The sequence below is a fragment of the Aricia agestis genome, chromosome 14 (assembly GCF_905147365.1).
Source record: "Aricia agestis chromosome 14, ilAriAges1.1, whole genome shotgun sequence".
Taxonomy (NCBI): domain Eukaryota; kingdom Metazoa; phylum Arthropoda; class Insecta; order Lepidoptera; family Lycaenidae; genus Aricia; species Aricia agestis.
Window position 1 is genome coordinate 12,796,750 of NC_056419.1, and position 25,976 is coordinate 12,822,725.

General features: G+C 38.1%; 3 protein-coding genes across 5 annotated transcripts; 1 reads left to right on the forward strand and 2 right to left on the reverse strand.

Moving 5' to 3' along the window:
• Positions 1-1,573: 1,573 nt before the first annotated feature.
• On the reverse strand, positions 1,574-6,062 carry LOC121734010. Of its 2 annotated transcripts, none has more exons than XM_042124423.1 (4): positions 5,916-6,062; positions 5,148-5,512; positions 4,648-4,748; positions 1,574-3,434 (listed from the first exon to the last, which is right to left on the reverse strand). In XM_042124423.1, exons 3-4 carry the CDS (start codon positions 4,741-4,743, stop codon positions 1,668-1,670), a joined length of 1,863 nt encoding a protein of 620 aa, XP_041980357.1. In that variant the 5' UTR covers positions 4,744-4,748; positions 5,148-5,512; positions 5,916-6,062; the 3' UTR covers positions 1,574-1,667. The 2 variants fall into 2 exon arrangements, with proteins under 2 accessions (XP_041980357.1, XP_041980358.1); XM_042124424.1 differs by lacking the exon at positions 5,916-6,062 and adding an exon at positions 5,704-5,895.
• Positions 6,063-8,776: 2,714 nt separating this feature from the next.
• LOC121733611 (mitochondrial proton/calcium exchanger protein) lies at positions 8,777-17,882 on the reverse strand. The gene is made up of 8 exons (XM_042123909.1): positions 17,757-17,882; positions 16,057-17,276; positions 14,045-14,312; positions 13,211-13,358; positions 12,269-12,446; positions 12,090-12,185; positions 10,580-10,756; positions 8,777-10,053 (listed from the first exon to the last, which is right to left on the reverse strand). Exons 1-8 carry the CDS (start codon positions 17,800-17,802, stop codon positions 9,895-9,897), a joined length of 2,292 nt encoding a protein of 763 aa, XP_041979843.1. The 5' UTR covers positions 17,803-17,882; the 3' UTR covers positions 8,777-9,894.
• On the forward strand, positions 11,480-25,870 carry LOC121733612 (oligoribonuclease, mitochondrial). 2 transcript variants are annotated; one of them, XM_042123911.1, is made up of 3 exons: positions 11,480-11,486; positions 24,746-24,981; positions 25,217-25,870. In XM_042123911.1, the coding sequence occupies exons 2-3, from the start codon at positions 24,769-24,771 to the stop codon at positions 25,565-25,567; spliced, it is 564 nt and encodes a 187-aa protein (XP_041979845.1). In that variant the 5' UTR covers positions 11,480-11,486; positions 24,746-24,768; the 3' UTR covers positions 25,568-25,870. The 2 variants fall into 2 exon arrangements, with proteins under 2 accessions (XP_041979845.1, XP_041979844.1); XM_042123910.1 differs by lacking the exon at positions 11,480-11,486 and adding an exon at positions 24,033-24,235.
• Positions 25,871-25,976: the final 106 nt, after the last annotated feature.

A 25,976-nucleotide genomic window follows, 5' to 3' on the forward strand; every position in this document is an offset into this window, starting at 1 on the left:
TCAACCGGAGCCAGTCAACCGTAGGAGCTGGCAACCGGAGGGACGTGGGACATTAGCGACCGACAGTGCGGTTGCACGTGCCGATCGACCGACGAGGGTCGAATCGACCCAACCAGCCCGCGACCTAACCGACCGACCGCGCGGACGACCGTGGTGCCCTGGCATTCGACCGCGCACATCCTACGTTACCGAACGCGCAGTGCGCAAATCCTACGTTACCGACCGCGCACATCCTACGTTACCGAACGCGCAGTGCGCAAATCCTACGTTACCGACCGCGCATATCCTACGTTACCCAACGCGCAGTGCGCAAATCCTACGTTACCGACCGCGCACATCCTACTTCACCGACCACGCGTATTCCTACGTTAAACCTATCCTGGCGCGGCCGAACCGACCGCGCGCGCCATATCGTCAAATATGCGGCTATTCAATAAAATCTCCGCGTATAAAACCTAGCATCGGACAAACCATCGAAAAAATAGTTCACCTTCAATAACGAATACTTATAATATAGCACCCAGACTCCAGGAGGCCGCCATCGGTAGGCGGCTCCCTCGCACGCGTTGTGTCGGGCGGACGCCCGCTTTCCTACTCCTGATGTTACGTGGTCCAGATGCACTAAACTCTGCCTTCGACGTATAAAACGAAAACTGCGGCCGTATAAATTTTTACATGAATTTCGAGTACAAAAAACAAAAAAATATTTAACAAAAATAAAACCTGCGAGCATATACCGTATCAACAAATCGTATAAACAACTTTGGACGATTTTATTTTAAGAATTATATTAGAATCGTCCTTCGCGCCGCACGCAATGCCGCCGCCCGGTCGCCCCGATACGAGAAAATAATACTTCATATAGTCTTTTGTACAAATCATTTTTAAACGAATACATCCGGAAAACCGGTGAAAAAACCTCACGTGTAAATACCTAACTTTTATCAATATATTATTAGTAACTTTTTAAATACGCGGCGGAGGCGGGGGCATTCCGTGCGGCGTTAATATAAAATCGCTACAAAGAAAATGATAACTAAATTATTTTTACACTACCCTCGATCCTTCGACGTCTACAATCGAAACGATATGTCAAACGCTTCTCTAATATTATCTCTCCTCTAACGCTCCATGAAAACGCGCCGGGGCGACCCTAATTTTAACTATTATTATTGCTAACTCTTCCTCGCGCTCGGTAAACATTTCTCATCGAGTCGACAATATTATTTCGACGAGATGCGAGCATACTCACTAGCCGATCGACGGGGGCTTTACAATATTCGACCGTGAACGAAACACCGTCGACGGGAGCCAACGCTCGGACTGTCTCGACACGACATTGACGTTCGAAAGGTCGCGAAGTCGATATAGATGGGTACTCTCAATATCGTTCTCGAGCAGTCCGACTGACGTTTCCTGCCCTCCGGCTCGGCAAACGAATCCCCGACGGCTCCAAAAGCCGGGCCCGTCGGGAGCCCCCCTCGACCGCGAGTCCTCCCGAAGCCTTTCAATCGGAAATTTGTCAAAATAACTGCGGACAAAAATTATCGAGGAACAGTTCAAAAAAGCGGGGGACGAGAAGGCACTTTCGTACGAAGCTTTCGAGGGAATCGAACCCGCCGGTCCGGTCGAGCGGAAACGAAACTAGAGGACGCGAGAGCCGGCGCCTAGCGCGTGAGCGGGCGGTGCGAGCAGCGCAGGAAGCGCGCGTGCGGGCGCGGACAACGCGCAGGCGCGGCGCAGCGCAGCGCGGCCGAGTGCCGGCGCTTGCGGTCCGCGCCCGCCGCCGCATCCGCCTCCGCCTCGCTGGCGCAGAGCGCGTGCGCCGCGCCAATCGCCGCCAGCAGCTCCTCCCAGTCGCGCGACAGCTCGTCGTCGTCGCGGACGGCGGGTGGCGCGGCGCATGCGCACGGCGGCGCCGCGCCCCAGATGTCGTCGCCGCCCGGCCGCATCTTCTTGGCGGCGCCACCGGGCTCGTCGGTGCGCGTGCCGGGCTCGTCGGTCTGCGCGGCGGCGTCGCGCTGGCGCACGGGGAACCGCAGCCGCAGCGCGGGGTCGTCGAGGTCCGGGCAGCGCTGCTCGGCGGTAAGCGCGAGACGGCCGTAGTCGATGGTGCGCGTGCGGTACTCGAGGTAGCGCTCGCGCGTGTCGGCGCGGTAAGCGCCGCCGGACTCGCTGCGCACGAACTCGACGGGGTCGAGGTCGGCGCGCACGGCGAACGTAGCGCCGTCGCGGTAGCGTGCGGGCTCGGCATCGCGCGCCGGCTCGATGGGGCGGAAGTGCGTGCGCGCGGCGGTGAGCAGGTCCTCGCGGGGGGGCGGTGCGGGGACAGGGGGTGCGGGGGCGGGGGCTGCGGGCGGCGGGGGGCGCGGGCGGCGGGGCACCACCTCCGCGAAGCCGCTGCGCTCGCGGCTGTGGTTGATGGCAGCGAAGGAGCGCATGGTGTCGGCGACGGCGGCGAGGGCGTCGTCGAGGCGGCCGTCGGCGAGCGCGAACTCGAGCGCGCGAGGCTCGTCCTCGATGTTGAGGGGGCGCAGGCGCGCGGGCAGGTCGCCGGGGGACTCCGCCCGCACCCCGCCCGCGTCCGCGGCCCAGATGCTTTCAGCGAGTAGGAGGCCGGTGTTCTCGGCGGCCGGGTCGGCGAACAGGCGGTCGGAGGGGGATGACAGCAGGTCCTGGAAGTCGATGGGAAGCTCCTGGTACTCGTCGTCGGGCGTGTTCTGCTGGTTGGTCCATATCGCCTCGATGCTGCTGTCGAACTTAGCTTCGAATTTAGCATACTGCTCTACCTCCAGCGGACTGCGGACTCGGGGGATCAGATCTTCTGTGAGAGCGCCCCACTCGGTGTCGAGGTCGAGGCCGTCGTCGAAATCCGGCACCATGTTTTCGTCGTTTACGCGCTTTACCTGATTAATTTCTTTAACCTCCTCGGTGACGGTGTTTTCGCATGTCCCGTAGCCCTCGTCTAGTGCAATAGCTCTTATGAATTCTTTTACAGGATCTTGAGCTTCCATGTCCCACACTCCCTCGTGCGTCATCCACTCAGGTAAATTCTCCTTGCTCTCGAGGGTCCTCCTGTAGCTATTGAAACGTTTTCGATTCTTTTTTTGGCTGTGGCATGAGTTGCGACGCTCCCTTCCGGACGAATATTTTTTATTTTTAGAATTCCAATCTTTCGGTGCCGAGATTTCACTTTGCATCTTGACCTTGGTTTCTGGAGCGGTTTTTCGACACCAGGCCGGTGGCGGCAAGTAGTACTGCAATGGCGACTCTTGTCCTTTCTTCAGAGCCGGGAATGCAGCATAATATCTACGCACAGCCTCTGTTTGTTCAATAGAACAACTTGGCATTCCTGTCAGTGGTGCGTCCTCCCGGTCTTTGATATTTTGAAGTCTTGTGCACAGCTGTCCGACGATGTTGTCTGAATTAGACTCCTGTAATGTGATCACATACAACATTATAAATATTGCTTTCTATGTTTACTGACAAAAATAACACAAAAGGGCAGACAAAGGCATCCAAATCTTATTTAAAACAAAACAAGAATCTACATCAATGTTATACATATAAATAATGTGGGAAATAATATTTTCTCATTCACAAGGCTCTTTTTTATGAAGGTATAATTATGCAAATAAATGGTGACAGCATTAAACAATGGTACAGAAATATGTAAAATAATAGGAACATCATGTAAAACTAGTGCTTCTCACAGGCAACATCTATGTAAATATATTTATAGGGTCTAAAATAATTGGCCTAAAACAGCTAAATAAAGGACTACAGAATTTATAAGTACCCAACCACGGTTTGTAAGTTGTTAGTGACAAATAATAGGATTCAGAAATTTGATTGGATTGGATGTTTCAGTATGATATCAGCCCCCGTAGACAAGTGGCAAAACGCTAGCGCTACAAAATGTATGGATTTGACATTTGTATTCGCTAGCGAAGTGATGACTTATGTCAAATCGCATACATTATGTAGCACTAGCGTTAGTGTTAGCGCTTTGCCACTTGTCTACAGGCCCAGATTATTTCTAGCTACAAAGTATAGCTTCAAGGAGAAAGTCTAAACACGACAAAGTTAAGTGAAATTTTTCAATCTTTTAAAGACACTAGACCAGAATATAAAATGTATTCTGATGTATGAAATAAATAAAATCTTTTAATTTTGATATAATTTATTTTAATAAACTATTTACTTTCCATTTGAATTTCTTATTAAAACGTAACCCCCAAAATAAAATATTTAGGCGGCATACAACTATTCGCGGTTTGCTGTCTGTGTTTGTCACATGACTTTTTCAATGTACCAGACGCAGACAAGCATCCTAACAAGATAGTTACTAGCTGTGTAAATATTTTTAATGGGTATTAAATGTATTAATCACTTGATTGTGGATTCCTGGAAATCTATTGTTTTCGCAGTCGAATTCGACCGCTTGGGAGTTGAAGCATTAAATGCAGTGCAAAAGCATAAAATATAAGCAAAGTGTATTTTGTACATAAAAGTGTGATAATAATGTGTATTATGTATACTGAAATATCCAAAAAACCAAATAGAAAACAACACCGTGACTAAGTACAAAAATAAATATTTGTTGCCTATGAATACAAAGTAAGATGCATGTCAACAAAAACCGACCTTTCTCAAAGGATTCTTTGTACCATTAACTGTCTTAACCATCTTCTTATTAACATGCCCACTATTACCATCTCTGCCCATCATTGGGTATTGCATAGCCACTTGACAATAGAAAAATATTAAATTAGTTCTCTTATATAATGTCAGCTACACGGATACTATAATGCCCTAACAATGATCGGAACGATGAAATGTAAATTTCAGATAACAATGCAACGATAATCTTTATCATTATAGATTGTGATGTCAATACCACCAAACTATTCGTAAATACATTTCAATGATCGTCATTAGTTAACACAATTACTTAAATCTGTCTACATTGTTACAATAAAAATAGAAGTGCGTTAACATTTTTAATAGATATTGTAGACAAAGTAATTACTTAATGAGGCTCCATATTTACTGAAACACTCATTGTATCATACTTGTTGATCAACATTTTGATAAACAGCAAAACAATAGTTAGGGATTGCGGGGAAAATAAATGTTGTTCTTACCTGGGATTAATGTGCAGGTATCAGAAATTGTTGGATATCAGGTACGATTCTTTTGATGTGGCAGGCCAGCAGGCTAAGGCCTGGCTCCCTCTTTTATGCTTACGCATCCTGTCCGGTACAATATCTACTCGCAGCAAACACCAATAACATGCTTGGAAATCGTGTGTCCATTTTTCATATGCTTGGGCCGTGTGTGATATCGATCCTGCGTTATACCTCCTTACAAACAATACATTCTTATTTCTTTGGCCTGTGCTTTGCTAGTAGTCGTTATTTTGTAATTCTTTCTCTTGTTCTCTCGTTTAGTAAATAACATTCATTGTCACTATCTAGCAAAAATGACGCACTTAGTGCATCTCTCACTTCTGCAAAATAAAACGTTACTCATATTATTATCACGTGTCGCATCTACGGTGCATCGGTATGACTTGCAAGGGCACAAAGAATTTCATGGAAAACCATACCCGCCCCGCCGCGCTAAATGGGTCGATGGCATGTCGATGGCGCCAAACGTCATTCGAGGGTGGCAAAAGGGCTTTATCTTGTGATTACTTACCAAAATACACTTTTTATCTACCACTCACTCTTGTAAACATTGTGTGCGTTTCACAATAAGTTTATTGACACGGTAGATACTACGAGAGGTGTAATCGAAACAATTTCACAAGACATGACAGGGTTACATGATGCACTTTCACTATGGCTATGTAGGCTAGTACTTCGCTTACACTTTTTACAACGTTACGGACACGAAAAGCGGACACTCACCTTGGAGAATATATTTATGGGGTTATTTTCATGATATTTAACTAAACACACACACCCCACATGAAAAAAAACATGGCAGCCGCAATAAGTGAGAGTCAAAATTGTAAAATATGCGCAACGCCGTCAAGACTCAAGTTCGAGTGACGTCCTGATATCTACCAATAGAAAAGCTTCAATTACGAAATTTATTCAAGATGGCTGCTTACAAACCTGTCTTGTACAATTACATTCAAGATTACATTTTTACGCACTGTGATTCGTTCCTATTGGTGTTGAAGGCCATTCAAATTAAAATTTGTACCAATGATATGAGGGAGAATACTACAATCGCGCCATTTTTTTTACCGCGAAATTCAAATAAAATTTTCCTTGCCACTTGACGACTTTCACCTTTACATTGTTTACAATAAATAAAAATACTTTTTAAAATTACATTTAAACAACGTAAACGTGCTTATTCCCGTCGTCATATTTTCCGAAACTCCTTTATGAAGTAAAATATGAAAAATATTAATTACTTAAGCATATGAATGAAGCCAAACGAGCGTAATTTTGTGAGTCGTGAGTTGCAGAATTTCTGCCGCTTTCTTTTCATACAAATCATGACTCACAAAATTACGCTCGTGTAAATCAAACAGGACTTTTGTATGAAACTGAATGCAGCAACATTTCTGCCAGCTGAAATTCTGCGACTCACAAGTCACAACTCACAAATTACGCTCGTTTGGCTTCACCCCATATTGTGTGAGGGAGTATGTCGACGATCAATGATGAAAAACTCAAAGCAGATATGTTACTACCGCGTGCGTTGTGAAGATTCAAATACGGCCCAATTGGGCCGTCTGTTGTTTAGTCTGCATCGAGCGCAGTCACGAACGTGCCGCGTCTTGTCTAACCTAAATAAATTGAAAATGACGTCGTGCGTGTTTCGAAAATGTACCAATTATGACTCTAAAGTAAATTAAACACATGGAATCTCTTACCACATGTCTTGATTGCAATAAATACCTTGATTATTTACATTTTCAATTATTTTTTCGAACAATCTGGAAAAAATCGAATTTTCGTCATAGCTCAGGCAAAGAAATAGACAGCGATACGATTCGACGTTTAAAAATAGAACTGTCTCTTTTATGTAAATGGTTTTTCATATCTTTTGTTTCACTTATCTGTCAAATTTGTCAATGTTTGCAATTTTGAATTTGAAAATTGTTCGGAAGAGATTTAAGCCGGAAAATTGTATGGACGTAACATATCTGTATAAGTAGAATATCATTGTCAACGATACATCACGATACATACTATACTCGTAAGTCGTAATACTAGCCTACTAAAATCGATAGATCTTTTGAAAGTCCCGAATGCGCAAATGCGAGTATTGCCCGACACACATATTCTGATTTTAGGGACGCTATATGTACTTATATATAAGTGCAATTATATTGGAAAATGCACCCTGTGCATAAAATATAGCTTTAGCCCGGTCGCACATTATACGAAATTTCTGATCAGAAAAATTCGGACGCCCGCCGGAACGGACTCTGTTCATACATTTTGTTGTAGACATGCATACTATCAGAATTTCTGACGTGTCAAAATGTATGAGCGGGGAGGGGCGTCCGAATTTTTCTGATCAGAATTTCGGATAATGTGCGGCCGAGTTTAGACATTATTCTGTTATGCACTTGTAAATTTGTTATTTATGTTTTGATATGTATATTATGCTTTATGCTTAAGTACAGCTGTAGTGCTAGCACGGCGACCAGCGGAAATACGAAAGTATGGACAATAGGTGGAAATAAACCTAAGGTGCCGTTCCGATCTTTTTTCGTTCCGAAAAATTCAATTAAAATGCCACTTTATGACACACTATAGTATATGTCATAATGTAGGATATTAGGTATTTGAATTTTTAGAACTATAGTCTGTCATAAAGTGGCTTTTCAATTGAATTATTCGGAACTAAAAAAGATCGGAACGGCACCTTAAGTTCATCTCCACAGTTTGTGACTATAGTCTGTCATAAAGAGGCATTTTAATTGATTTTTTCGAAACGAAAAAAGATCGGAACGGCACCTTAGGTTTATTTCCACAGTTTGTCCATACTTTCGCATTTCCGCTGGTCGCCGTGCTAGCACTACTGGTACAGGAACGTTAATGGGTATGGGTATTATATACAGGGTGTAACAAAACTTTAGTGATAATACTTTAGGGCGAGTATGTATTCCTTGTAGATACCTACATTGTTGATAATTTGACGGAGCGCGGACGCGGGCGACGGACTGTCACACGCGCGACGGACGGCGGGCATACGGCGTGGGCGCACGCTTTTCGCAATCGACGTTGTTTCCGTTGACGTCTTTGTGCCAAATAATAAATTAGTAAACAATCTATGGTAATCTACTTAACACAAGTGTACACGCTCGACATAAAAATTATACTAGCATCGCTAAATGAGATGGGCGCACGCGACGGGTGCCCCCCGTCTTCCGACGCATGCGCCCGCGCCCGCATCCGCCCGTGTTTTAGCGTTGGCCCTAAGATTTATCCAATGATCAAGGATATTTTTTTGAAAATCTGTCATACTTCGCCTTCAGATCCTGGTGACCTTAGATACGTAATACGTATACTGTCGTACTTCATACATAAGGGTGATTTACATTCAGGGCCGGTTTTAGCACTACCAGCGCCCTGGGCAAGATTTCTCCGTCGCGGCGCCTAGGGTGCTGATAGTGCTAAAAAAAGCCGCCCCTTTTGCGTTCGGCGCCCTGGGCAGTCGCCCAGCGTCGCCCCCCCCCCCCCCCCCCCCCTAACATAGAGTGCCATAGACACTTTGTGGGGAAGAAATAAAATGAGCGTTTTCTTACGACATTTGTATTCTCTTATACCCTTACAGTTAGTCAAGATTATTTATTTTGAAAACTTTTTGCCTTGATTCCTTTACAAAATTTTTCAGCAAAATATGAATATGTTTTATGTTCCGTACACAATCTTGTACTAAGGGAGCATTTGATGCACTTTAACATACAGCTGAAAAGTGTAATATAATTTAACTTAACAACGATTATAAAATATTTGTCAGACAATTTGTGCTAACTATAGTTATAAACGTAAACTAAAAAAATTACTTAACAGATGTAGCGATCACAGAAATGCATGAATGAATCATCGTAAATAAATACCATATTTGCCAAAACAGTTAAATTAAAACTAAAAAGTTTCTGTTGTAACAGAACAGTTTTATAGAAGCTTCATATTATGTAGTATTTTGGCATAAAGTTGGTCACTGTACACATATGTAAATAATTAACAATTTATAGACTTCTTTAAATATTACACGGACATTGAAAAATATAACGTTAGTAACCAGAGAATGCTGGGTTAGATAAATAAACAAAAAATTAAATACAAATGAAATACTTTAGACATTTTTATTATTAAACACTTTGCACAAAGCAAAAACGTAATAATATTATGTACTGATATCTTAATGTATTTTGAGTATAATGTTAAAAGAAATTATATTATGAAACTTAAAAAATACATCAAGAACTGTATTTGTATGTAATGGAATCAATTTTATATACACATAAATATTACATTAGAAAATTCCTTATTGTCGTTAGGGCATACATGTACACTTGTACAGTTTCATAAATAATTTCATAAATATATGACGTAAGATACTCTCATGCACCGAAATTAGTGCATTTGAAATATTCGGATCACCAACTATGAACAAATGAAATGGACAATACAAAACATTCCAACGACCTTAAATATTTAAGTACTGTTTTTGAAAAGTTAAAAATGTTAAACCATCACAATTTGTAATTAGAACGCACTATTTTACAGTTGGCAACCCTGAAATCGAACACCGAACGACATCCTTTCGAATTTGCCGCGGCAAACTGCCAGGAAAGCGTAAACTATGAAACCGCTACATTCATATTTACACATTTACTAACAACGCAGTCACTCAATGGCTTTCGGGTCGTTTACTGCTTTCCTCCGGTTTCGCTGCTGTTTTTGTGACGATGTCTTCGCTCTTCGGCATGTTCCGTTGCTCTCCGAATTTCTCAACCGCCTTTTTCATCTCCCGCCTTTTCTGGGCTTCGCGTATCAAGTCGAATAAACTCTGAAACAAAGGAAGCAATTCATTTATTCTCGGAAGTATGACAATGGAAGATGAGTAATTTGCTAACAAGCTTAACCTAAATTATAAATTATTTTGTTAATATGAATGTAATTAATTTTAAGAATCATAACCTGTACTTATATATTATACAACATAGCAAAAGTTATATAAGATTTTATAAATTACCATAAAGTAAATGTGTTATTATTAGTTATTCCTTATTTGTTAGAAGAACAATAATATGTTTTCGTTACAGTCTTGGTTACATAATAAAACAATATATTTTTCCTTCAATTAGGTCAAAACTCTATGTTTGACGTTTACGAGAATATAGAATCCAGACTGGATTATAATTTATAGCCGTATGTACCATCGAGGAAATTGATTCATAGGCAGTTAACTGACACACGTCATTTGTTCGGATTGTATCAATTCAATTAAGTCGTGAACTGTCGGCTGAATTCCACCATCTGCCTATGGATCAATTTCTTAAAATAGCATAATCATTGATAGCAAAAACACCCACCTTCCCATCAGCATCAGCACTTTTATCCTGTTCTTTGGCCGCCTTGGCCGCTTTGTCCAAAGCCTTCTGTATCTTGCTCTCAACTTCTAGAATCTCCTCCTTGTCGAGTAGATCTATCAGTTCGGCCATTTGCTTCTCCGATAGATTGACGTTCTCATTACCTATAATCTCGAGCATCTGTAAAGAGTATAACAATAATTAGTATAATCAGTAAAGCCGTTTCGGAGGAGCACGGTAACTAACATTGTGACACGAGAATTTTATATATAAGAAGAAAGATGTAGTCAAATATAAATATAAAGTAATATTATAAATGCGAAAGTGTGTCTGTCTATCTGTCTGTCTGTTACCTCTTCACGCCCAAACCACTGAACCGATTTAGCTGAAACTTTGTCCCGGGAAAGGACATTAGACATAGGATACTTTTTATCGCGAAAAATGTAGGAGTCCCGTGCGATAAACTACTTTTGGCGCAACGGAGTTGAGGGCATCATCTGGTAATAATATAATAAGAATAAAAGAAATTTAATTTTATAAAATAATGGTACGCAATACGCAATGACGTGAAACTTGTTTAATGTTTATATCTTCTTCTTGATCTATCTAATCTAAATAAAATTAATCTAGCACGATTGTACAATGTAAACGTGATAGCAATCTAGTCATACATAAGCAGAAGAGAGATAGCAATGAGACAGTATAAGTAGAGATTTTCAGCTCTTAGGATTATATTATGTAACTTGATGACGCGCGGACGGCCGCAACTACATAACCGTACATTTTACTGGGATAGATAATATCTTATGTCCTTTGATATCAAACTGAAATATTACCTAATGAAACAGATACTATGCGGAAAAAGCGATTGTTACAAGAATGATAAGTTTTATCCTTGAAATAATTATCTGTACTATTATGATGCTTTATTAATTATTATGATACTTTTATATTTATATAAGTCTTTCTTATAATACTGCTACTCGAACTCTTTCGAATCCGAATTTTTTCTTTGAATTTCAGCCGGGTTAGCATGGTCTCAGTAGAAGTGTCCATTATTTTGCAGAAAGAATACCTTTCTTTGGTGGCTATGCTAAGTATGCTGATCGTAATTCCATTCCAATTTAAACATAAGTCCAAAATTTTCCAAGCCTTTTTTATCGTGGTCAACATTAATAATACCAATTTGTAGCAAAATATTCCGGATTTCCGGATTCTATAATAATTACTAATTTATATCCTAAGCCAGAGATTGCGAACCAATGGCAAGCGTGCCAGAAGTGGCACGCGCCATAAAATTTTGAGCACGCTACTGATCACAAAATTATTATAGTGATCATTCTACAAAAGCGCCAAGTTAGGCTTAGGGCAATATATTTTAAAATATTATATTATAAAACTTTCTTTAATTCTTTAATGATGTCATAGACATGACATGTCACTAAAGAATCCTTCATAAAAGTTGATAAGGTAAGTTTCACCGTCCCTAAGCAAATCCTTATGCATAACATACCTTCAAAACATCATCAATTTTGAGCTGACCGTCGAAATCGTCATCTAGCCTGCCCAGTACATCCTGTATCAGCTTCAGTTTAGCCTCGTCTGGAACCTTGAATGAATGAATGAATGAATGAAAACACTTTATTGCACCAAAAAAAACAATATGACATATAAAACTTAGTATCTGAGTACCTTCTGTAAGCTCTTAATGGAATGCATCAGTTCGTCGATTTGAATGAGGTGTTCTTTAGCCTTCTGTGGTTCTGTCTTCGTCTGTTCCAGCGTAGATATGAGTTCCTTCTCTTTGCTTTCTAGCTCTAATAATGCGGAATCTAATTTGTTGATCATATTGTTCACAGCACGGTATAGTCTGGAATTAGAGATTATGTCATTAGCTTCCTTATTTCAGCAGTCTTATCCCCGAAACTAATACGATTTTGATTTACGAGTCTGATTAGTTTTAAATTGAGCCGCTGAAAGATCGTGCGCTAGCTAAGTTGTAAGGAGTAGGAAAAGCCGTTGAGAGAAAAGAGAATTAGTTCCATTTTGAGCCACATCTAGCGCTAGCATATATTATGTCAGAAGTAGCAAAAGCTTTGAGATCGAGATTCGATTCTCGATTCAATTCTGATTCAACGGCAACTGACTGGCAACTGGCAAGGTGATATCAAGACATGGAGGGTGAGATGAGCATATGGTCGGTCCTGCCCCTGATCTCTCAGCGGTCAGATTATTCGTCCCTGTGTTATGAAAGTAAAGGAAACCGGAGGCCCAACATCCTACCCTATTCCTTTCCCTACCCTCCCCTATTTCCTTCCCTTCCTATCCCTACCCCCCCCCCCCCCCCTATTACCCTATTCCCTCTTAAAAGGCCGGCAACGCACTTGCAGCTCTTCTGATGTGTCCATGGGCGACGGAAGTAATTGCTTTCCATCATCTGACCCGTTTGCTTGTTTGCCCCCTTATTTCATTAAAAAAAAAAAAAGAAAGGATCAGAGATGTATCTATGTGCTGTGCAGCCAAGTAGCAAGTTATCTTCTACTTGAAAATATTTGAAATATTTTAAAAGTTATATTTTTATAATTGAACGGTATTAACAATTTATATATTATATATATACATAAATTCACATACCTTCTAGCACCCTTGGTCAGTTTGATGTCAGCCAGCTTGGTCTTCACCATCTCATCCATCTCCTTAACGTCCTCACTGTACTCAGACAGTTCTTCCTTCAACTCCTCAATGCTTTCCTTTTCAATTAACAAAGACTTCTTCTGCTCCGCTGTAAGTGTAAAAATTATGTGTCATCATATAAATAGAGAACTTTACTTGGGTCCAAACTATGATTTTCATATACAAAATTTTATACAAATTACAATAATACAACTAGCGTCATCTAGTTATATTTCAATTCGTTTATCGCGCGGTAACCATACATTTTTCCGGGATAAAAAGTATCCTGTATCCTTTCCCGGGACTCAAAGTCCAAATACTCATACCAAATTTCAGCAAAATCCGTTCAGCGGTTTGCGTGTGAAGAGGTAACAGACAGACAGACAGATAGAGAGACACACAGACAGACAGACACACTTTCGCATTTATAATAAAGAAAGAGTATGAAAAGTATTAATGAATATATTTATTTAATAAATAGGACTTTCATTAATATTATGTCTTTTGCTCACGCTCTAATAATATAATTATCGTGTTTACGCACTGAGAATATTATATAATATTTTATTTACATGTGAAATACACAAGTAGAGAAAAGTCAATGCACAAAATTCTACATAATATGCAATTATATAACATAAAATATATTAACTATTGTTGTTAAAGGTTTGTGTCCTATATCCTTTTGTAATAAGTAACTTAAAAACACCATGAGTAACTTGCTTTCCTCATTATTCATAAAAAAATATTATTACTCAAGAAAAAAGCAATCATATACAAAATGCAAAAACATACCTAATTTTTCTAAAGCATCCTCTATCACTTCCATGTCCTTGCTAGACAGGCCTTCTTCAGTTTTCGGTTTGGAATCTACAGCGATCACTGGTGCAGGGTCTACCATGATCGGAGTAATATCCTCGGAGATGATCGGTGCCTTGTCTTTGAGTTCTTCTTTCTCTCTCTTCTTCGCTTCAAGCAGCTGCTTCTCTCGCTCTGCTTCTTGCATTTCCTGTTTCTCTTCTTTAATTTTCTGTTCCTCCAATTTGATTGCTTCAGCTTTGGCCTGAAATGAAAATAAATTTAATACAGTAATTAATCCTATGTACTTGATACAATAATTATTGTATACCATTTGAAAGCAAAAATAAACTGTTTCACAGCCTTTTTTACCCATCACCTATATCAGGGTCTCAGGGATAGCATCAACGAATAATAACAATTACGTAAGTACCAGTCAATCACCACCATAATATTATCATATTACGCAATCTATTTTATCTATGTATACTAATATTATAATTGGGAAGAGTTTGTTTGTTTGTTTGAACACGCTAATCTCAGGAACTACTGGTCCGATTTGAAAAATTCTTTCAGTGTTAGATAGCCCATTTATCGAGGAAGGCTATAGGCTATATTTTATCACGCTAAGACTAATACGAGCGAAGAAATAGAGGAAAGTGTGGAAAAAACGGGACAAATTATTTGAAATGGCTTATTTGAACATGCTAATCTCAGAAACTACTGGACCGATTTGAAAAATTCTTTCAGTGTTAGATAGTTCATTTATCGAGAAAGGCTATAGATTATATTTTATTGCGCTAAGACTATGACTAGAGGAAAATGTGGAAAAAACGGGGGGAATTACTTGAAAGGGCTTATTTGAACGCGCTAATCTCAGGAACTACTGGTCTGATTTGAAAAGTTATTTCAGTGTTAGATAGCCCATTTATAGAGAAAGGCTATAGGCTACATTTTATCACGCTAAGACTAATAGGAGCTAAGAAATAGAGGAAAATGTGGAAAAAAAAATCAGGGGAAATTATTTGAAAGGGCTTATCTTACGAACTACTGGAGCAATTTTTATGTCATTTGGCACAGATAAGAAATAGACCACGTAAAGGATCTAGCCTATGATCCTTTACGTGGTCTATTTCTTATCTGGTTTTTTTTGTGCACTAATTTGTCTGTGAAATTATATTTCGCGTGGTCACGACATCACGCGTAAACGGCTGGACCCATTTTGCTGAACTTTGGTATAAAGATACTTTGAGTCCCGAAAAAGAACATAGGATACATTTTGTCTCAGAAAAATGTATGGTTACTACACCATAAACTTTTATGATTATCGCCTAAACTATTCAATCTATTTTGATGAAATTTGGTATGGCAATACTTTCAGTCTCGGGAAAGGACAAGGGATACTTTTTATCCCGGAAAATATGCGGTTCCCGCACAATAAACTTTTATGATTCTCGCCTAAACTATTTAATAATTCATTTTGATGAAATTTGGCATGGAGATTGGAGATAGGGCTGGAGCACGGCCGTAGCTAGGGGGGGGGCATTGTGGGGCAATGCCCTACCTTAAAATCATAATGCCCTACCTTAAAAATACCAAAACCCAAGAAAATCAATCAATTACGAATATTTTTTTTACTTCCGCCCTACCTGTAACCAATGCTGCCCTACCTCAAATCTGACTCTAGCTACAGCCCTGGGCTGGAGGACTAATTTGAATCTGGGACAAGGAATGTTTTTTGTCCCGGAAAAATGTGCGGTTCCCACACGATATACTTTTCTGATTTGCACGTAAACGACTCTATCGATGTACAGGATAACTATAAACTAAAGTCCACGCGGACGAAGTCGCGGCCAACAGCTAGTTAGTAATGTAAAGGATATTTATATATCTTTTTATTATGTCATTAATTTATTTTATAGATGCAATCAGTACTCAGACATACATGTGTATATTTTCTATGGTGCAATGAAAGAATGAATGTAACTAGTGACGATGTTAATATTTACCTTAAAGTCAAGTTTGCCCTCTCTTTCACCAATGGCAGCCTTAGTTTGTGTTGCAACTTGTTCTGGCAGAGCAGAAATAGTTGCCTTCAGTTTGTATGTTGTGGGTACATGATCTGGTACCATAAGAGCTCTAGACAACAGCAGAAGCGACGGAGGAACTTTCTCATTCAACGACAGATCCAACCAATTTCGTAACTCCTTTCGTAATCTCTCCTCGGAAACACCATACGCTCTCATGCCTCTTGCTCTACAGGCCTGCTGTAACTCACTAAAGTTCAAACTGTCCACACCCTCCTTAGCAATCATCTTGTCGTCAGCGGACAACGACCGTAGCTTCATCTTCAAATTAAACCTCAACATCGCACCCGTCCCAATAGTGGAGACATTTAATACTTTACACAATGCAACTAAATGCGGTCTTTGAAGTGAATCCAGTGTGATTTCATCTTCAAATAGTTTGGAGAACTTCATGATTTCTTCGCTCGTTGCTACGTCATCTGTAGCTCTTATTTTGGTAAAGAAAGCAGAGAATTCCTTAGCTAGTTCTGAATGCCTGTTTTTAGCTTGTGGGGCCATTTGATCTAGTGTCTCCTGGAAGAACTTTACCATCTCTAGCTTAACCTTTAAATGCTGTTTTAGTTTAGCCTCCTTTTGGCTGCTACTTTCGAATGTGGATGGCAGCATGTTGGGGAACAGTTTAATCAAAACTGGTAAAGTAAACTCTAAGAATGGTATAAGTAGGATAACAATAAATGGTATCATCCGGAACAAATCGCCTATGGTTGTGACGAGTAGCCTGTGTTCCCTGCGTGTTAGGGATTCCCCTTTCAATATTCTGAGAGCTAATGATGTAGAAATTCTGATTTCTATACCTAGTAACCTAAACCCATGATAATAATGTCTCACTTCATCCATAATCCTTTCTTTTATGCTTTTCTTTACCTCCACCTTCTTAGGAAGTTTCTCCTGATCTTCTATACCTTTTTTTATGTTTTCCACAGTTGCTTCTACTTTCGATGATGGCTTGAGTGGCTCCTTCTCATTGTACCATTGACTTGTTGATATGGCTCTGGCAAAGGCAGGACACAATGTTCTGCTATTGAATGGTTTTTGAGTGATATCATTTTGTAGTCCAATAGGCTGAGTTGTGTAATATGACAGTGACCTTGACAGTGTTATGTATGGAAAGTTTTGATATTTCCGTGTCTCCCATAATAATGCTGAAAAACAGGAAGTAAGGTTTTGTAAAAACAATGCGCATACTGCCTGCATTATTTGTTATCAATAAAAATCAACATAATAATAGATTTTTTTACATTAAGTAGGTACTCAAAAACTAGTTATATTTCAGAGTCTTGAACTCGAATGTGCCTTTCATTTTGTAATATACTTAAATAAATTATAGCCGGGCCCAACGTAAACTAAAACAAATATCATCACATATCAATTTCAATAAACATGTGATATTTACATCATTGATACTAATCTTAATGAAATGGGACATGTTTAGATAAATAAGCATTCTGGAAGTTCTAAAGTATAGCCATGGTACCATTAAATCCTAACCGTATATTGACTTGTACTCTATAAACATGGATGAAGTCACGATAATCCATCAAAATCGTAGGAAAGGTTATGGTGGAAGACAGAAGTTACGGCTTCTAACAGAGCCATACCACCATCGATATCCATATACTTACTCGATTTCTTTAAGCAGCGACAATTATTTACAATTAATCTGTTCATTTTTATTTTTCAATGGAGTCGAAATTATAAAACCAGGAAAAAACAAATCGTTTATTTCATGACAATGATGTAAATTTCCGAAACAGCAAAAATTTTTGTCAATATTTTGACAGTTGACAGATATTTTTCTTAAAATTGGGACTGTGATGGATTTGATTGATGCTTGGTGTCCATGGGTCAAGATCATGAAAAAAAGCTAGGATGAAGAAACGGGATGCCACTTTGAAGCACATATCTGGCGCCGCCGGCTTAAGTGCTTATTCTATTTCACTAAATTTAGAAGTCTAAGGCCCAATTTCACCAACGCGGACTGTTAAAGTTAATGCTGGAATAAGTATCACGTTATCTCTTTCGTTTTACATATGAATGAAAGAGAAGACATGACATTTTAACAAGCTGTTAACACTAATAGACGTTGGTGAAATTGGGACCTAAGCCGGGTCCGCAGCGAAAATTTTCTAAAGGGGGTGACAGACACGCGAGTAAGTACGCGGACTTATGGCTCGACGACCTTACTCGCCTGTGTGTCACCTAAAGTTCGCGTACTTAAAGATTGCCGCATAAGTTCGCCGTCTTGGAATTTTACTCGTACGTCTGGCAGCACTGCGAGTCGCGAGCCGCGAGCCGTGAGCCGTCAGGCAGTGTTGCCAACACGACTGATACAAAATTTGCTAAGCTACTGTTAAAATTTACTGTAATTAATGCTAAAAATAATTAATTAATTAAATTTTTTCAGTCAAATAAAACGTTTTTTAATTTTAAATCTTTAATAATCAACAAAATCTCAATTTATTTTATGTTATCAAACAAAATATTAATTTATTGGTGTTCATCGCTAGCTGATGCTGCTGATGTACCTACATGGACTAGAATATGTACTTTTCTGATTTGCACGTAAACGACTCTATCGATGTAGGGACAGGATAACTATAAACTAAAGTCCACGCGGACGAAGTCGCGGCCAACAGCTGCTGATGTACCTACATGTAGACGTAGAAAATTCATTGTCCAAACTATAAATCTCCTTGGTACCATAAAGTTAATATACCTAGCGGAATACAGCAGCAATTTCGAGCTGTCAAACGAAACCGAAATTGGTTTTCAATTTTCATCTGTGTGAAAAATATGTACGTACGTATACCATGGAATTAATATGTACTACGTAGTACATATTAATTCCATGACGTATACACTCAAACGTTTCGATTTAGTTTTTTCTTATTAGTTTTTAAAACGTAATATGATATTATTCTTAAATAACACAAAGCTTCTTCCGTCGACAACATGGTAACCCAGTGTACTCGTGTGTCACCGACGCGAGCCGAGTAAGTTCGCGGACTTAAAACCCGCGTACTTAAAGTTCGTACGACTATCACCGACGCGAGCTGAGTAAGTTCGCGAACTTAAAACCCGCGTACTTTAAGGCAGTTTAAGGACGTACGTGTGTCAGGCACTTAACAAAACATGTTATCGAAACATGTTACCTACCAAAACATGTTTGCAAAACCGCTCGTCCGCTGCGCCTATTTTTGTTATTGTTTAATGTTTTTATTTCATTTCAAAAATGAGTTCCGACGAAGAAGACGTGGAAGTTGTTTTAGCAATAGTTGATTTAGTTCTCCAAAGAAATAATAAAAATAGGTTCCCGGTCCGACCCTACCTGCAACCTCGTTCCTTCAATATTTATCAAGAACTAAAAATTGATGATAGGTTCGGTATAAAAATTTTTTTTAGATGTTCAGAAAGCGATTTTCAAGAGCTATTGACTATGATTTTACCAGATATAGAGAAGAAAACAACATGGAGGAACGATGTGATTCCTCCTGATATGAGATTAGGTGCGACTAGCGACGGGAGACAGCTACACCAGCATAATGTATCACTTAAGAATCTCTAAACAACAACTATCAAAACTGAAACTGACAGAAGTCTATTTAGCTCTCTACAAGACTGAAAAATGTGCATCTAAAAGTAAATTAGGACGGACATCTTCTTCTCGTGAGTGCGAACATAAGATGCGTTCCTTCCCCTCCCCGCAGGCGAACGTGGGGGATGTTATCCATTCGTCTCGGCCGGGACAGGTAGGGTCCCGGCGGCGCACGAGGGTCCCCGCCCGGGGGCGAAGATTGCGTGTATGGGACCACTCCCACGCGCGCCGTCTTTCCACCACGCTGTGGGCCAGACCGAGTTGGGAAAATAGAGAGGGGGGGAGAAAATTTTTAGCTTAAAAAAATGACGAAAGTCTGCCTATCGCAGGCTCTTGGGTTATTATGTTAATAGTTTTTTAGAAGATTTCGTGTTGAGTTATTTTTTGACAAATTATTAGTGATTTTGTGATGTTTAAGTTCAAAAAAAGCATTTTAATGAATTAACTAATTACTGATTTGCTTTTATATAATTTTAGAGTTCATATTGTACGTGCTGAGATACATACATTTTAAGGTGTGGTGCACAAAGTGAGTGTAGTGTCGGTCACGTTTTGGGCTGTAGTGTCGGTCACAATTTATATTGCTAATAAATATTTTTTTAAATAACTTACAGGTTATAGGTAGAAAAAAAACTCTTTTAAAAAAGAATTTCAAAGACATCAACTAGAATGCAACAAGTTGCATTAAAAGTAAGGATAATTTGGAGAAGTCCTGCCAGGAATTCAACACTGAGGCACAGAATATAATATAATAGTATTCCGTAAAAGTGTTTATCTTGAACCATCTTGTGAAAGTGTTGGGTCTCAAAAGGATGATTCTTCAAGTAGGAAAACTATTAATAGTGCAGTCTTTGTGTGTTATTTAAAGAATACTTATATAGTGTTTGCACTGATGAGGTACACTAGTTAAAAATAGTGATAGACAAAAGTTGTAAAGATGGTATCGAGCGAATCGCAGAAGGTTGATGAAATAAAAGCATTTATTTTAGTGAACTTATTTTATTTTATTAATCCACAAGCATTTTCAGTAATTATTAAGTATTTTTGCATCTTCATTATTTTATTGCAATATTTATCAAGTTTTTACTTTCGATGCTGATGGATACTACTAATTACTTTTTCAGATATTTTCTTAGATAACTAGATAAGCTTTAAACATTTTTATTCACGCTTTCGTTCTTTGTTTACGGTTAGAAACTCATCCATACTCAATTTTATAAATGCGAAAGTGTAGACGTCTGTTAGCACTTCACGCCCAAACCGCTGAACCAATTTTGCTGAAATTTGGTATGAATTTACTTTGAGCCCCGGGAAAGGACATAGGATACTTTTTATTCCGGGAAAATGTACGGTTCTCGCGCGATAAATTATTTTTGGCGCAACGGAGTTGCGGGCGTCATCTAGTCTTTTACTTTAATCCTTCGACCGTGGATTCTTGGAAATCTGTTGTTGTTCTCGCGGCCGCATGTGGCAACTTGGGAGTGTAAGTATTAAATCATTTTACATAAAACATATAAAAAAACACTTATAAACTAGCCGCATAGAGTACATTCTTATAATTGGAAAACTAGCCGGGGTCAAAGAGAATGCGAAGCCAAAGTCACTCACAAGTTACTTCTTTTACTCGCATCGTGTCGCTGCTGTCGAATTACGACGCCCTCTATAGTTTCTGCACGGTCCCTATACCAATATGACATATAGGGACTAATATTGCTATACTGTGGTCCCTATCGTCTTATGAGGGATTTTCATTTATATTTTTTAATATTAATTTTAACAATCTTAGACCCAATTGCACCAACCTCTGTTTGTTAAATCCTAACAAGGCATTACTTAACGGACCTTGGAAAATTAAACAGACTGTTAAAATACTTATGTCCCACAGTAAAAATTTAACAGCGGATTAATAAATGCAATGATAAGTGAACAACGAGTGAACACCTATCGATTCGTTCATTCTTGTTATAAGGCGATGAAATTGCAATGTACAAGATTAATACGACATGTTTGCTGCAATGTGTCACTTTCTTCCATAGTACTATAATAGTAGATAATGCGACCAAATTAAAACATCACTGATCGCATACATTTGTTACGCTATAACAGTTCTTCTTAATTTACCAAGTAATATAATTATTAAATTATTATCTGTCAAAGCTGAAAACATGAATCATAATACAAACTTTTATTTAGTTATTTCGGTTTGGTAATTTTGATACAAGTTAGTATATTTGTAATGTCAAGGAAAATCCGAAGGCTTAATTTTTGACAATGTGAAAATAAGTAATTATTCATAACTATGAAAATAATTAATAATAAGGACGAAGCGGAAACATGGCGGAAAGACTCAAAAGTCAAAACAGATTCTTATATTGATATTGCATATTATTGTCTTTGAAAGTTGTTATTTTGACTCATATAACAGCCTGTTAAATATTTAACGGCCCTCCATAGCAGGAATTAAATTTAACACCGTGTTAGGTGATTTAACATGACATTAGGGCATGGTGGAACGCTCGATAGCTCTAACAGGCCGTTAACTGATTTAACAAGCCATTATTTTTTAACATTGCTTGATGAAACTGGGTCTTAACTAGATAACTAGGCGTAAGGATAGACACTTCTAGATTTGAAATTATCTGCAGGTTGGCATCACTGACTTCATATGGGTTGTGTTTCCAAAAAAGGTGAAGACATTGCTAATTTATTCGCTGACTATTTCTCGCAATGATATTCTATGTTACTAAAAACTCATTGATTTCTCGTCGGTATATGAAAATACTACAGTAGCAAACTATATACCAAAATTTGACTCTTCCCATTTAACAATATCTAATTTTAGTATACAACTAGATGACGTTTTGCAGAAATTGAAAACTATTGATTTATCAAAGGGCGCTGGTCCTGATGGAATACTGCCTATATTTATACGTTTCTGTGCTTCAACGTTAGCATTGCCTTTGACTTTGATCTTCAATCAATCATTAAATGAAGGTTGTTTTCCATCTCTATGGAAAATAGCTAGAATCACGCCTATTTACAAGGATGGTAGCAGAGAGTCAGTTTCTAAGTATCGTCCTATAAGCATACTTAGCTGGTTTGCAAGAATTTTTATATGAAAAACAAAAATTATTTTTATATGAATTTAATTTAATATTAGTATAATCCTTAAGTCTGACTTATTTTAGGGAATGTATGAGTTTTTTTTTTTTGTTTTATTATATTTTTATCTATGTCACAATATGTTATGCTTCTTGGTCGCAATGAATTTATTTTTATTATTATTTGTGTTTTGTAGTTAATGATATTGAGTACCTACCTTTGTATTAAAAACATGTGTGTCTGTGACAGTCGCAATTCTAATAATTGTTAAATTACTTATTTAAATATTTTAGTGTAATTATTAGAGTATGTACTTGACATTTGCTATTATTATTATTGATTTTTTTTAATGTTGTGTATAGTATTTATTGGACTGCATGGTAAAATGTTACTTCTTTTGTTTATTATTGTTAACTGTATTACTTACTTTGCTGTCTGTTACTATACCGAATAAATAAATAAATAAAATAAATAAATAAAAATATCAGTGTACTGTCAAGTGTGACATAAATCAAAATATCTTAAGCCATAGACTTAATATATACTGCATTATAGGCTTATGTCGTAAACCTAAGCGATCATTGGCCTAAGCGATTAGACCAGTACACTGGTAATAGTTTAGGAACACGCTGACATAATAAAAACTTGTCAAACTGAAACTTGACAACTGAAAGAGTTTTGGCGGGTATGTCACTTTCAAACTTCTTCTCCTTTTTATTGTTGGTGTGGTTTTTATTATTTTTTCCCAAATTGTGTTATTTGGGTTTTTGATATTCATTATTGGTAAAATATTAGCCATTAAATATCCGTTATCTTGCACAAGTGCAGGTAAGATGTTGTCAAAACCAAAATTCCGGTGACATTTGGTGTGAATATCGGTAAATACGGCTATTTCTTCCGTGAATTTTAGCTAAAACATCGCTTTATTATCCTATTTATTGGAATATTATTGCGTCTTTTTCAAATTGAAATGTATCAAGTTTTACATTCTTTTGCCCAGTTTTGTAGCAATTATTGATGGTATTCACTGGTATTACCACAATGTATTACCGATAGTTGTCTACCCATACGCCATCTAGTTATTAAAATGGAAACTGTTTGACAATCAAATTTAAAAAATAGGAAAATCCCTCATTAGCACGAAGCTTCGTACAATAGACACATATGCGGCCGCGGCATTATTTGTACTGAAAGAAAAATAAAATGTCACTCAAAAAAGCAAGAAGACGAAGAAGTTAGAAGGCTTTTTTAAAATCTTGTGTTTTTGGATTTTTAAGTTTTAATTTTCAAGTAATAGAAAAATTAATCAATTATTCTCTACTTGTAAGTTATAAATGAATTTATTAGCTAGAAATATAGGATGGTTCTATAAATGTATACGACCAGGAGTTGGAAGAAATAACTGTGAGTTCACGCATAACCTCTTTACATGAGAATAATGTAGTATTCTCGTGAAAATCTAACAATAATACAGTATAATATTTTGCTTATAAGATAAATTTAATAATCATGGCGAGCGAAGCGAACGGCGAGCCCTAGTATATCCCACAACCTGAACATTTTGTGCACGGAATATAATTATTATTATAACACTAACTAGTGTTATATATTCCGTGATTTTGTGGTACACTTTTTATACTTTACGGAAAAACTATCACGCCTATTGATTTGTGCTTTAACATAGTAATTTTTAATTAATATTTAGATGTGTCATCGTGTGACGCTGGCGTGTGAAGACCGCAAGCCCTCACAAAGCTCGGCTTTTATAGTATTATATTGCTATTACTTACAGACTACAGTGGACTTTTCATTGGTTTATACGATATTAATATATAATTGCAAATGTTTTTGTGTTTACACAGACTATATTATTAATTTACTGTTTCATTGCTCATATTTTACCTTTCCTTTCAGGTTTATTTAATGCAACAGTAAAAATGAGCTCATCTCAAAGTATTGGTAAAAGAATTGTATGGGTGGACTTGGAAATGACTGGCTTGGATATCAACAAGGATCATATTATGGAAATAGCATGCCTGGTGACAGACGCTGACTTAAACATTGTGGCAGAGGGGCCAAACGTAGTTATACACCAACCACGGGAAGTTTTAGATCAAATGGGTGATTGGTGCAAAGCTCATCATGGTGAGGTATACAGAGTTGTGTTAAATTTTGTCAAATTATATTTTTTTAATAGATTTATTTTGGCTCAATTCATCATAATATTCAGAAAAAAATGTGTTCAGGATAAGTATCTAATGTATGCTGGATGTCCATTTTATGCTGAAGTGCTTTTATGAATATTGATTTAATTTAGAATCATACAAAAGACCCCCATTTTACATTAATATATTAACTACATTAATCTATTACTGTTTTTTACAGAGTGGCTTGACAAAGGATAGTCTGAATTCAAGGATTTCTGTTGAGGAAGCAGAGAAACAGATATTAAAATTTGTTAGTACACATGTGCCGGAAAATAGGTGCCCCTTAGCTGGTAACAGTGTCTACATGGATAGACTATTCCTATATAAATACATGCCTAAATTTAATTCATATTTACATTATAGAATAATCGATGTAAGCACGGTGAAAGAACTGGCACGAAGATGGTGTCCAAAAGAGTATTCAAATATACCACAGAAGAAATTCGCTCATAGAGGTTTAAGTGATATTAAAGAAAGTATTGAAGAACTAAAATACTATAAAGATCACGTATTTGTAACTAGGAATTAGGACAAAATGAATACCTCATTATTGTTACTCTAAGTTGTAGATGTAATAATAATTATGATTGATAATTTATACAAAGTAAAACTGTTAGACCATAGAATTCAAAATCATGAAAGTCATTATTTCTCAAGATGGGTAGAAAAATTAACTAAATTTTGTAATTACTATCATAATTTTAATCCTTGGTTCATGGTTGTATACATTGTTGACTATAGCTATTGTAAAACTGTTTTTTTTTTAAATAAATTAAGTCACAGAAGTCTTGAAATACAATTTTCATGATCTAAGACAGTAAAAGTAGCTAAACTTATGAATTGACTTTTTTATGATCATATTGTTACAATTTTACACACTCCTTAAATCAATAAAGCATAATATTCAACTTTGGTTTTGCTCTAAAACCTTTCTGTTT